Source organism: Dromiciops gliroides, chromosome 2 (genome assembly GCF_019393635.1).
Source record: "Dromiciops gliroides isolate mDroGli1 chromosome 2, mDroGli1.pri, whole genome shotgun sequence".
Classification (NCBI taxonomy): domain Eukaryota; kingdom Metazoa; phylum Chordata; class Mammalia; order Microbiotheria; family Microbiotheriidae; genus Dromiciops; species Dromiciops gliroides.
Window position 1 is genome coordinate 416,598,198 of NC_057862.1, and position 13,051 is coordinate 416,611,248.

At 39.6% G+C, this 13,051-nt stretch overlaps 1 protein-coding gene across 1 annotated transcript in view; it reads right to left on the minus strand.

The window, feature by feature from the left end:
• SLC7A9 (solute carrier family 7 member 9) overlaps positions 1 to 12,794 on the minus strand; it is a 54,914-nt gene extending 42,120 nt beyond the window's left edge. The window contains exons 1-2 of the mRNA XM_043988048.1: positions 12,708 to 12,794; positions 751 to 898 (exon numbers count right to left, since the gene is read on the minus strand). Of these exons, the coding sequence (XP_043843983.1) occupies positions 751 to 898; positions 12,708 to 12,794 (235 nt within the window). The remainder of the gene's footprint in view (positions 1 to 750; positions 899 to 12,707) is intronic.
• Positions 12,795 to 13,051: the final 257 nt, after the last annotated feature.

Here is a 13,051-nt window from a genome sequence, read left to right on the forward strand (position 1 = left end):
GCTCTGTCCACTGTACCACCTAGCTGCCCCTGGAAACACATTTAAAAAAAAAAAATTTTCCTCTTTGACAATTCCTCAATCTGAAGTTTGGGGGTTTTTTTTTGACTGTTTTCTCTCACAACCTAGCTAATGTGGGAATGTTTTCCATGACCACTCATGTATAACTTATTTTGAAATGCTTGAGTTCTAGTGGATGGGGGGTGGGAATGGAGGAGGAAGAGCAGTTGGAACACAATTTTTTTTAAAAAATTGATGTTAAAATTTGTTTTTACATATATTTTGGAAAATAAAATTCTATTCAATAAAAAAAGTAAGATATGATATTCCCTAGAAAGGAAACTCTTAGAAGCAAAGGATTAAAAAAAAAATCTATTTCCTAATGCAGTATTGATGGTCCACACAGTGGTTTCTTCCTCGTGTGACTGTGTATTCATTTATGAGCCTAAGGCTACCAGTATATCGCAAATACGTACTCTCTTCTGACCAAATGCCCATTCTCAGATCTTTCCTGTTTTAGAGTTCACATGTTTTACATTATTGCATCACCCACTGATTTACAAAAATCCCCATCACTGATTTAGCTAACTTGGAGAGTCCTCAAAGGTGGCTTCTCAACAGCAAGAGAGGCAATACAGCATGAGGTTAACACAATGCAACTTCATGTGCTTAAAATTAAAATGTCTGAAGTACTACACAGGTAATAATTCAGATGTTTTGGTTTTGTTTTGTTTTGTCTTATTTTGTTTTTACCTAATGTAGCAATAATCCCACAGGCCGACCATATGATCAAACAAGGTCCCACAGCATTGACGTTGCCAAGTACAGATTTGGGTGAAATGAAGATTCCTGAGCCAATTATGGTGCCAATAATGATACAGATTCCACTTATCAGGCCCACCTTGAATTGAGAAGAAGAAAAATAACTGTTAATGATAGGTAGGAAAAGCTACATATGAGGACAATAAAAGAAAGGGAAGGATTATGAACCCAGACAGAATTCCAGAGCTGGACAGGACTGCAGGGGTTGCCTACTCTTCCTGGTATCTACCTTCCAGCTTCTCCCCACCAGGAAAAGCAACCCCTGGACCAGACCTCCAGAGACCCTGGCCCTTAACCCAAAGGTAGCTAATTCACTTGGCTTTGGGACCCCACCAAGGCAGAGCTGTTTTATATCACAGGGCAAGTAAATCAATCCTTGACTCAGACCTCTAGTTCTAACTAGTTCTAAATCATGTAGCCATCCACCAGAGCACCAACTGGTCAACAAGTATTCATTAAGAACCTACTTTTGGGGGGAAGCTAGATGGCGCAGTGGATAGAGCACCGGCCTTGGAGTCAGGAGTACCTGAGTTCAAATCCAGCCTCAGACACTTAACACTTACTAGCTGTGTGACCCTGGGCAAGTCACTTAACCCCAATTGCCTCACTAAAAAAAAAAAAAAAAAAAAAAAGAACCTACTTTTGTGCCAGGGACCATGCTAAGAGCTGGACCAGGACCTAGCCTGCACAGGCATCTTGTTATTTGCCCCATCCTCTTGAGAGGGACATAGGGATATAACCCTCCACTGAGATGGAAAGTGCACCCCCCCCTTCAGCCTAGTGATCTGATCTCAAAGTCTTAAAGCCCCTTAAAGCCCCCTATTTCTCTCTCTCTCTGTTTTTTCTCTAGAGAGAAGCAATAACGGGAAGCTACTATCCCCCTTTCTAAATATAGGCATATCAACTTAAAAATTGCTTCATAGGGTCTGCACTGAGATATTATGTAGATATGATAAATTGTTGCTGAAACAGGAAATTTTGCAAAATAACCTATGGCTGAACCCCTGAGGTTGGGGCACTCTGACCCAGGAGAGAGACTTATCGCTGAACATCCCAGGAGAAAGATTTATTGCTGAACATATAGTATTAACCCAATTACTGCATTTTGCTCAAATTAGATGTCTGTAAAGAGTATAAAAACTGCTTGGTTTCCTAATCTCGGTGTGTCACACCTCCTGGTTGTCCCAGTGAGTGTGGTACACCTTTCTTTTGAAAGAAATAAAATCAGTGCTTTGGTCTCGTTTCTCCTCGAGTCTCGATTACAGGGGTCAGTGGGTATACTTCCCATCCCCCTCACTCTGATAGCACCCCTCCCCTCCATTTCTACTCTGGCTCATCTTCTTTCCCTGTCTTGCTCAAAAAACAATAATAAAATCTATCTTAGCCTAGTGACTATAAGGAGTGTCAAAATCCACTATGATATAGCTCTACTCAAACTTTGTATTGCCGTTGTTGTTTATCCTTCATTCTCAAAGAATACAATTACATTGGGGTGATATCATGACTTGCAGAGAATTGGATTTAACTGCTGGCGGCTGTGCAACATCACCATCCTCACTCTCTTCCAGAGTCATCTGGGTCCAGTGGCAAGATATATACATATGTATACATATATATACAAGATGTATACATCAGGACAACTGGAGATGGCCCCGGATGTTTGAGGCAATTGGGGTTAAGTGATTTGCACAGGGTCACACAGCCAGTAAGTGTCTGAGGTGAGATTTTAACTCAGGTCCTCTTAACTCCAGGGCTAGTGCTCTATCCACTGTATCACCTAGCTGCCCCACAAAAAAATCCCATGACTGCCTTGACAGAAGCTCCCTTCCATGACCACTACTCCCTAAAGACATCTTGTCCTCTATAAAGATAGAAGCTTCTTTAGGGAATGGATAGTCTCGCTTTTACATTTGTATCATCACCTATCCTAGTGCTTGGCAGAAAGTAGGTGTTTAATAAATGTTGATTGATAGTCCAGCCAATACCCAAGGAGGAATCACTTCTTTTTTTAAAAAATATTTTATTTTGGGGGTGGCTAGGTGGCGCAATGGATAAAGCACCAGCCCTGGATTCAGGAGTACCTGAGTTCAAATCTGGCCTCAGACACTTGACACTTACTAGCTGTGTGACCCTGGGCAAGTCACTTAACCCCCAGTGCCCTGCCAAAAAAAAAAAAGATTAAAAAAAATTTATTTTCCTCAAATATATGTGAAAACAATTTTAACATTTATTTTGTGAGTGAGATTTTTCCCACCCCTTAGTTATAAGAGATTTAAAGAGATTTAATTATGGTAATAATCAGTATATCAACTAAAAATTGTGGTTTACTATATTTAGATATTTTATTTTATTTTATTAGTAGATTAAGTTAATGATAATGGATTAGGTAAAACAGATACCAGTAGAGCTAATTTCAATCCCATATGATTAGCAATGCTATTCTGATGAGCAATGTCAGATGATCAGCAAGTTCCCTGCAAATAACTATCTCTGGTCATCATCTGTAGCTTCTAGCTATCATCTATTACATCACAGTAGTAAGTGTTTAGCAATTAGAGTTTGCAGATCGTGATATTCCCTGCTAATAGCAAGCAGGTAGCTAATAGCAAATTTGAATGATCAACTTATGGACTGCAAATTGAGAGAAGACTGTCTAATATTAGTATGGTATGTAAGCATTTAAGCCCTGTAGGGGTAAAACCGTGTTGAGCCCCAGGCTAGGGGGTCTTTCAGGTCCTACCCCTGACTGACTGGCTTTATTGTGAGACCAGTACCCTCTCTCAATAAAACTATTTTCCATGGTTTGGAGACTTTGCTGTTTCTTTCCTCCGTTGGACTTAGAAATTTTCATGACAATTTAAAACGTTTTTGAATTGCAAATTCTTTCCCTCCCTCCCAACCCCCCTCATTAAGAAGGCAAGCAATTTTATATAGGTTATACATGTGTAATCATGCAAAACATATTTCCATGTTAGTTATATTGTGAATGAAAAGATTTTTTAAAAATGCAAAAAATAAAGTAAAAAAAAGTATGATTTTGCCCTACAAAAAATAAATAAAATAAATGATTTTTTAAAAAATAGTATGATTTGCTATGCATTCAGACTCCATTGGTTCTTTCTTTGAATTGTATAGCATTTCTCATCATGAGTTCTTTGGAAATGTCAAGGATCCATATAATGCCGACAATAGCCAGGTCATTCACAATTGATCATCATACAATATTGCTGTAACTATGTACGATGTTCTCCTAGTTCTGCTCACTTCACTTTGCTTCAGTTCATGTAAGTCTTTCCAGGTTTTTCTGAAAGCATTCTGCTTGTCATTTCTTATAGCAAAATAATATTCCATTACAATCATATACCACAACTTGTTCAGTTATTTCCCAATTGATAGATATCCTTGATAAGTAGTCATACAACCTCCTTAGTAAGGAGGAACCCACTACTGGAGAAACTTATTCTAGTTTTGGATGGCTTGAATTATTATTAAGTTCCTCTCTCACAACTTTCACATATCATGTCAAAAGCTTCTTCTCAAGTCCATAAAAAAACAAAACAGGGACAACTTAGTCTGTGCTATAATGTTTTTGTATTTCACACTACATGGCAGATTCCTAACAAAGTAAGACAAATAACAATAACAACAACAATAATAGCTCCCATTTCCACAGCACTTTTAAACTAACAAAATGCTTTCCTAAAAAGAATACTGAGGGCAGCTAGGTGGTGTAGTGGATAAAGCACCGGCCCTGGATTCAGGAGTACTTGAGTTCAAATCCAGCCTCAGACACTTGACACTTACTAGCTGTGTGACCCTGGGCAAGCCACTTAACCCCCATTGCCCTGCAAAAAAAAAAAAAAAAAAAAAAGAATACTGTGGAGTAAACAGAATAAGCATCATTATTCTGATTTTCCAAATAAGAAATTTGAGTTTTAGAGAAAGGAAGATGCTTTCACATAGAAATAGTAGATTTCAGAGCAAGGATTTGAACCTACCTCTTCTGACTACATGTGTTGTGCCCTTTCTTATTCGAAATGCCCATCTTATAAATTGATGTGGTTGTTGTTTGTCTTTTGTTCTCAAAGAGGACCATGACATTAGGGTGATGTGATGACTTGTACTGAATTGGATTTAAGTGAGGGAGGGCTGTGCAAGGTCACCAGTCTCACTCTCTGCTCCAGAGCCATCTGGGTCCAGTGACAAAATATACATTAGTATGACTGGAGATGACCCCGGATGTTTAAAGCAATTGGGGTTAAGTGACTTGCCCAGTGTCATACAGCTAGTAAGTATTTGAGGTGAGATTTGAATTCAGGTCCTTTTGACTCTATAGCCAGTGCTGTATCCACTGTGTCACCTAGCTGGCCCTAGCTTATAAATGATGGTTTATAAAAGGATACACTTTAATACTTCAAGGATCAGACATTTTTTTGATATGAGTAGTGCCCCTACTAATGCAGACTACAGCCCCTCAATAACTTAGTAGCTAGTCTTCAGGAGTTCCTGTGGCCTCCACTAAAGTCCTACTCTGATGCTTCATCATAGCATGGAATGACCTGAGTCCTTGTAGATGCTCCCAAGCTGCGCTGCTTAAGGGCAAGATTGAGTTTAAAAGAGCTGATCTTCTGGGATTAATTTTTTTGTTTGTTTGTTTTGTTCTGTTCTGTAGGGCAATGAGGGTTAAGTGACTTGCCCAGGGTCACACAGTTAGTAAGTGTCAAGTGTCTGAGGCCAGATTTGAACTCAGGTCCTCCTGAATCCAGGGCTGGTGCTCTATTCACTGTGCCACCTAGCTGCCCCCTAGGATTAATTTTTAAGCTACAGAAATAAAATTAAATATCAAAGTTAGATAGTTATAACTATTCTTATTTACTTCTCTGCCACACAACAGAATAGCATCATGTTACTTCATTAGAAAAAGAAAAGAAAATAATAATACAACCTCAGGCCAGTGTTTGGGTTTACACTGGAGGGACATGAGCTTGGGTTATTTATGACACATTTGGGGAGAACAAAGAGTTAACTGAAGACTTAACCTGGGATCTATGAACTTGTTGATGTTTTTTATTTTTTGTGTTTCATTTTAATTTTATTTATTTTTGTCACCTAATAGTATTTTATTTTTTCCAATTACATGTAAAGATCATTTTCTTTTTTTTTTTTGGTGAGGCAATTGGGGTTAAGTGACTTGCCCAGGGTCACACAGCTAGTAAGTGTCAAGTATCTGAGGCCGGATTTGAACTCAGGTCCTCCTGAATCCAGGGCCATGCTCTATCCACTGCGCCACCCAGCTTCCCCTAAAGATAATTTTCTTTTTTTTTTTTTCTTTTGGTGAGGCAATTGGAGCTAAGTGACTTGCCCAGAGTCACACAGCTAGTGTCAAGTGTCTTAGGCTGGATTTGAACTCAGGTCCTCCTGAATCCAGGGCCAGTGCTTTATCCACTGCGCCACCTAGTTGCCCCTCCCTTTTTTTTTATAGTGAGGCAATGGGGGTTAAGTGACTTGCCCAGGGTCACACAGCTAGTAAGTGTCAAGTATCTGAGGCCGGATTTGAACTCAGGTACTCCTGAATCCAGGGCCAGTGCTTTAACCACTGCGCCATCTAGCTGTCCCAAGATCATTTTCAACATTAATTTTTGTAAGATTTTGAGTTCCAAATTTTTCTGCCTCCCTCCTCTCCCCTCCCAAGACAGAAAGCATTCAGATATAGGTTATATAGTACAATCATGTTAAACATATTTCCACATTAGTCATGTTGTAAAAGAAAAATTAGAACAAAAGGAAAAAATCATGAGAAAGAAAAAAACAAAAAACGAGTGAAAATAGTATGTCTGAATCTGCATTCAGAGTCCATAGTTCTTTCTCTGGATGTAAAGAACATTTTCCATCATGATACTTTTGGAATTGTCTTGGATCATTGTATTGCTGAGAAGAGCTAAGTCTATCACAGCTGATCATCATCACACAATGTTGCTATTACTGTGTACAGTGTTCTGCTCACTTCACTCAGCATCAGTCCACTTAAGTGTTTCCAGGTTTTTCTGAAATCTGTTTGCTCATCATTTCTTACAGCACAATAGTATTCCATTACATTTATATATCACACCTTGTTCAGCTATTGCCCAATTCATGGGCATCCCCTCAATTTCCAATTCTTTGATACTACAAAAAGAGCTGCTATAAATATTTGTGTACATGTGGGTCCTTGTCCCTTTTTTATGATATCTTTGGGATATAGACCTAGTAGTGGTATTGCTGGGTCAAAGGGTATACAGAGTTTTATAGCCCTTTGGACATAGTTCCAAATTGCTCTCCAGAATGGTTGGATCAGTTCACAACTCCACCAACAATGTCTTCATGTTCCAATTTTCCCACATCTTGTTGGTGATGTTTTTGATAAATATTTTGGTAACTGTTTTTCAATATGATTGGCTTCCTTTTTTATTTTTAATATTTATTCTGAGAAGGGGTCTATAGGCTTCACTAGATTGCCAAAAGGGTTTGGGACACAAAAAAGTCAAGAACTCCCGCTTTAGGGGTTTTACAAGAAATAAGGTACCTAGAATACAATCCAGTTCATGCAAAACACTGGTGACACTGACTCACAAACATTTCCCATGACAAAGAGCAACAAACTCACTCTTACTTAGACTGGTAGCTGCTGAAATTTGAAGTGTAGGCACAAAGGTTATCCAGATGTATTCCCTGACGTACTAATCGAACTATGATGTCAGCAGGGAGAAGTTAGGGAATGGGCTATTTGACATTTTTAACAATGACTTGGATAAAGGCATCAATAGCATGCTCACCACATTTTCAGATGACACAGTGCTTGGAAGAATCAAGAATACCCTGACTGTCAATCGGGATTAAAAAGACTTCTTAGGACCACTGGATCAGAGAGATTTAGAGCTGGAAGGGACCTTAGCGGTCATTTAGTCCAACCCCCTTCATTTTATAGGTAAAGAAGCTGAGGACTGAGAAGTTATTTTCCCAAGGTCACTTGACAGGCTGGACTAGCATTTGGTTGAAACTAATAAAATGAAATGTAACAAGGAGGTTCTTGAGTTTAAAAAAATCAACTTCATAAGTACAGGATGGGGAGGAATTTGTACAGAACTTGTTTGGAAAAGATTTGGAAGTTCTGGGGGGCTACAAACTAATTCAGAGTCAGTACCACTGGCCCTGGATTCAGGAGGACCTGAGTTCAAATTCGGCCTCAGACGCTTGACACTTACTAGTTGTGTGACCCTGAGCAAGTCACTTAACCCTCATTGCCCCACAAGAAAAAAAAAAAGAGTCAGTATTATGACTTATCAGCTCAGAAAAACTAATATGATATAGCATTATATTAAGAGAGTTATAGCTTCCAGAAAGGCACAATCCTGCTGCCCTCTGTCATGGCCAGGACACATATAGAGTATGTGTTCAGTTTTGCATGCTACAGTTTAAGAAGGACAATGATAAACTGGAGAGCAGCCAGGGAAAGGCAATTGAGAGGGACTATGTCACATGAGAATCAATTGAAAGAGGGGCAGCTAGGTGGCTCAGTGGATAGAGCACTGGCCCTGGATTCAGGAGGACCTGAGTTCAAATCTGGCCTCAGACACTTTACACATTTACTAGCTGTGTGACCCTGGGCAAGTCACTTAACCCCAATTGCCTCACAAAAAAAAAAAGAAAAAGAAAAAAAGAGAATCAATTGAAAAAACTATTTGCATCCTACAAAAGAGACAGTAAGAGAGATTTTGGATCAATGGCGTTGGGGGATCCAGTTCCCCACTACTCCTTTCTGGCAGTCCAGGTTATAAAGCAACTAGGTCTGTCTGACAGAGGAGAGAAGGAAATCTTCTTGAAGGACTTAGTCCAAGCTCAGTCTTGTTTTTCTAGTTGATGCTAGAGGATTCTCTGTAGCTTAATCTTGCAGGAACCCCGATTTGAATATAAGCTGACACCACTAAAAGCAGGCATTTTTAAAGGCCTCAAAATGCCCTGAACAGATGCTGAATTGAGTACGTTTACATGTCACGCATTATCACTCAGCTCTAACTTTGGAAAAGCACGGGGCCAACCCTATGGTTCCATCACAAGCTGATATAAAAGTGAGTCACTTAAATCTTCTATCCTTGACATGATGGGACTCTGAGCCACAGAGATAAATGAGTGAGGAACCTGTTTTTACTGGGCAATTCTTTAGTACTTAGGGGAATTCAGGTGGCAATTACATGCTTAATTTGCGTCATATAAACCTCCCGACTGCTGAATCTGCATTCTAGAAATTCAGCCCAAAGGCTGCCCTTGCCACCGGAGGCAGGAGTGGCTGGCACTCCCTTTCCAAGGTCTAATCCTAACCAGAGAAAGGAGGTGCCAAATTCATGTACTGGACTCAGGGAGTCGAGAGGGGGAAGATGAAACTATTACAAAAGAGTAACCCAGAAAACTAGGAGCCCTCAGAGTGATTTCCATCTGGGAAATGCCCTGAAGTCTGTGAATGAGACTGGAGGTATTTGAGTCCACATATTATGGTGGCTACAGGTGTCCTAAACCAACCCTAGTTCTTTAAGTTTGTCTTTGACATCAGAGTACTCCTAAGTCAGGTTGCCGTCTGCTCAGTTGGAGATGTCACACCAGCCCTGAACTGATTCAGTCCCAGGGCTAAGCCAGAACTGACCTCTTTCAGGGGCCTCAGGGCAGAATGGCCAAAGTCTGTTTGGACTTCTTTTGTCACAAGGGATTCATCTCAGGGCTGACTCTTCTCTTCCAGCCTCACCTGATCTCGGCTAGGAAGATCTCAAGTTACCTTTGAAAAACATGGGACAATCTTGAAAGTTATTAACCTATTGCTAAGGAGGGCTAATAGGAACTCAATCTGGGAACCAAACCAGCCCTTCCAAGGGACTTAAGGCTGACAGTTGCAGCCTCCCATTGTGGTAAACAACTCAGACTGCCCTTAAGTTTCAGGGTGGTGCTTAATTATAAGAGCCCTCCCTGATCTTTCTTTATCTTTCATGTCATTGCTTTGCAGGTATTATTTATGAAAATGCTGCTGTATGCCTTACAAATTGTTTTTATTTACATTCTCCTATTTGATTCTGAAAATAATAAGTCTGAGAAGTGTATCTATTATGAGTCACTTCCAGAAATCTGCTATGCACATTAGAAATATGAAGTCGGGGGCAGCTAGATGGCGCAGTGGTTAAAGCACTGGCCCTGGAGTCAGGAGGATCTGAGTTCAAATCCAGCCTCAGACACTTGACACTTATTAGCTGTGTGACCCTGGGCAAGTCACTTAACCCCCATTGCCCTGCAAAAAAACCCAAAAAACCAAAACCAAAACAGAAATATGAAGTCGCTGGGCGGGGGGGGCGGGGCACAAACTGGCTGTTACATTTTCTGTAGAGGAGGAATCTTTAGTTTTGGGATTTACTATCGTTATTTTGACTGGGGATTTCCCTGTCTTAGCTCCTGAGCCCTGACACCAAACTTTCCTCTGTTCTCTCAGATTTCTAGTCTGTACAGAAAGGCGTATCACATTTGCTATTATCTCTGACTAGGGAGAAGCACCCACCAAAAGGGAGAGTACTGGTTTTTCTGACTGATTATTCACTATGAAGCTAGTTATTTCACTGCTGAGATTACGTTTCCTCCACTGAACTCCAAATACTTGGATTTTTGTCCTCCAACTTCCATCAAATTGTGAGATCCTCAATAACATTTCTCAAAATGGGGAAGTTACATTAAAAAAAAGAATATTGTTGGATCATAGCTTTACTGAGATTTAAGAAATGTTAGCGATTACATTCAATCGATCCTATCATTTTACAAAAGAGTACACTGAGTCCCTGTAGAGGAAATGTGACTTGTCCAAGGTCACATCAGATAGTAGGTGGCAGAGGCAATATTTCAACCCAGGACCTCTAGAATTCAGAGGTGGCAGACCATGGGCCACAAGAAGTCTGAAGGAATCAGATTAAAATGCAATTGGAAATATTTAACAAAAAAAATAAAAATGCAATACAACATAGATAATGTTAATTTGTGCTTTTTAAAGTCCAATGGCAGAGATCTGTCTCTGCTGGAGTTGTATTTTCTTTTCTATTTCTAGACCACTGCAATCTATTTCAGTATTCTTACCAGTACAATACTGTTTTCTAAGTCAAATTATATATGCATGGCAACCAATAAATTTAGGAGAATGAGACTCATGCTAGAATTCCCCAAACAATCTTTTTTCATTTCTGTTTCTTTTCTAGAGTGGCTAATAATCAAGATAATAAGCCAGTTTAGCTTGGCAGGGTCAGATAACCTACAGAAAAGGATAAAAGCAAATTGTATGGCTTTGCTTAGGGAACAGGATTTGAATGGAAATTTGGGGAATCCCACAATGTGTACACATTTCTCTTATTTTGAAAAAAAACCCTTCTCTTGGCCCTGTAACCCTCTAATAACCATCCTTTAGAGACTCTGTTTCCATTCACAAACAAACAAATCAGTGTTCTATATCCTCTTCCTTCATTTCCTGTCCATCCACTTCACCTTTGACATCACAAATCTGGTTTCTATCTTTTTTTACTCAGCTGAAAATGTTCTCTATTAATTCCATGGTCAAATCTAGTGGTCTTTTCCTCTACCTCAATTTTCTTTGGTTATTCTGCTGCATTTGAAATTGCTATTTCCTTCTTGAAACTCCTTCCTTTGGCTCGTGTGACAATACAACTACATGGCTCCCCTCTGACCTCTTGAACCACTCTTTCACTGTCATTTTTGTTAATTTCCCTTTCTCTTTGCAATATTTGTACTTTTTCCTTTGTATAATTCATGTTTATGGTTCAACTCTCATACTTATCAATCAATACTGCTGACTCTCAAATTTGTCTTCAGTTCTGTCTCTTCACTTGTATTTCCAACTACCTATTAGATGTTGCCACCTGGATGCCTTGCTGTTACTTCAAAGTACTCAGTATTTGAAAATGTCACTACAGTAAAACGATTTGGATGCACCATGATGTTTATTGTGGAATTTTACCTAAACAAGGACCCCTTACCTCATGCATATCAAGGACATATTTTCTAAAAATCATGGAAATCCTTATGGGGTAATGGAAAGAGCACTAGACCAGGACCCAGAAGATGTGGGTTCAAACCACACCTCTGTCACTTCCTATCCACATAACCTTGGATAGGACTTATGATCTCTCTTTTTTTTTTTTTGGATTGATATATTTTTTGGGGGGGGGGGTGAGGCAATTGGAGTTAAGTGACTTGTCCAGGGTCACACAGCTAGTAAGTGTCAAGTGTCTGAGGCCGGATTTGAACTCAGGTCCTCCTGAATCCAGGGCCAGTGCTTTATCCACTGTGCCACCTAGCTACCCCAGGACCTGTGATCTCTTACAGCCACAGTTTCCTCATCTGTAAATAGGGATAGATAATATCTGCTTACCTTATAGAGTAATTTTCAGGAAATGATGCATGTGAAAGTGCTCTATAAACTGTAAAGCCTTTTATAGTATAGAAGGAATCAGTAACATAATAACAGGTTTTCAATATTGAGAGGAAAATAATGTACTCTAGTCATAGGAGAAAAGCTAAACACTTTGTGGGGGGCAATGAGGGTTAAGTGACTTGCCCAGGCTCACACAGCTACCAAGTGTCAAGTGTCTGATATGAGATTTGAACTCAGGTCCTCCTGAATCCAGGGCTGGTGCTTTATCCACTGCTCCACCTAGCTGCCCCCAAGAAACAAAACACTTAACAGAACATTTTAATTAAACATGAAAAAGTTAATTAAACATACACTGATGGGATTTGCTGCTAATCTTCAGAAACCAGCTCCTGCCTATTACAGAAGAGGGCACCAACGTTTTAGAAGGATGAATCACACTCACCTGTTTTTGTAGGTTTGTAGTTTTAGGTTCTGTACTGTGGATTGATTGGTCATCCTCTCTTCTTTTTCTTACACTCTTTTCCTCCATTTTAACCTCTCTATAGGTTTTAGGATGATATGAGAACAGAAATAGAATGTTCAACAAGTAGAAGTCATGTTCCCTATTGACTACAGCAGGATTAATAGACAAACATGCATAGCATCAAGGGTTTTCTTAGTCTTTCACTGTCAAATCAAAAATGAGCAATTTTGCTAACATTTTTGAGAATTAAACTCCCACAAAGCTGTAGCAAGTTTAATTATCTCAAGTACCTCAAAAATTAAAGGGTTTACATGTCTTAGGGA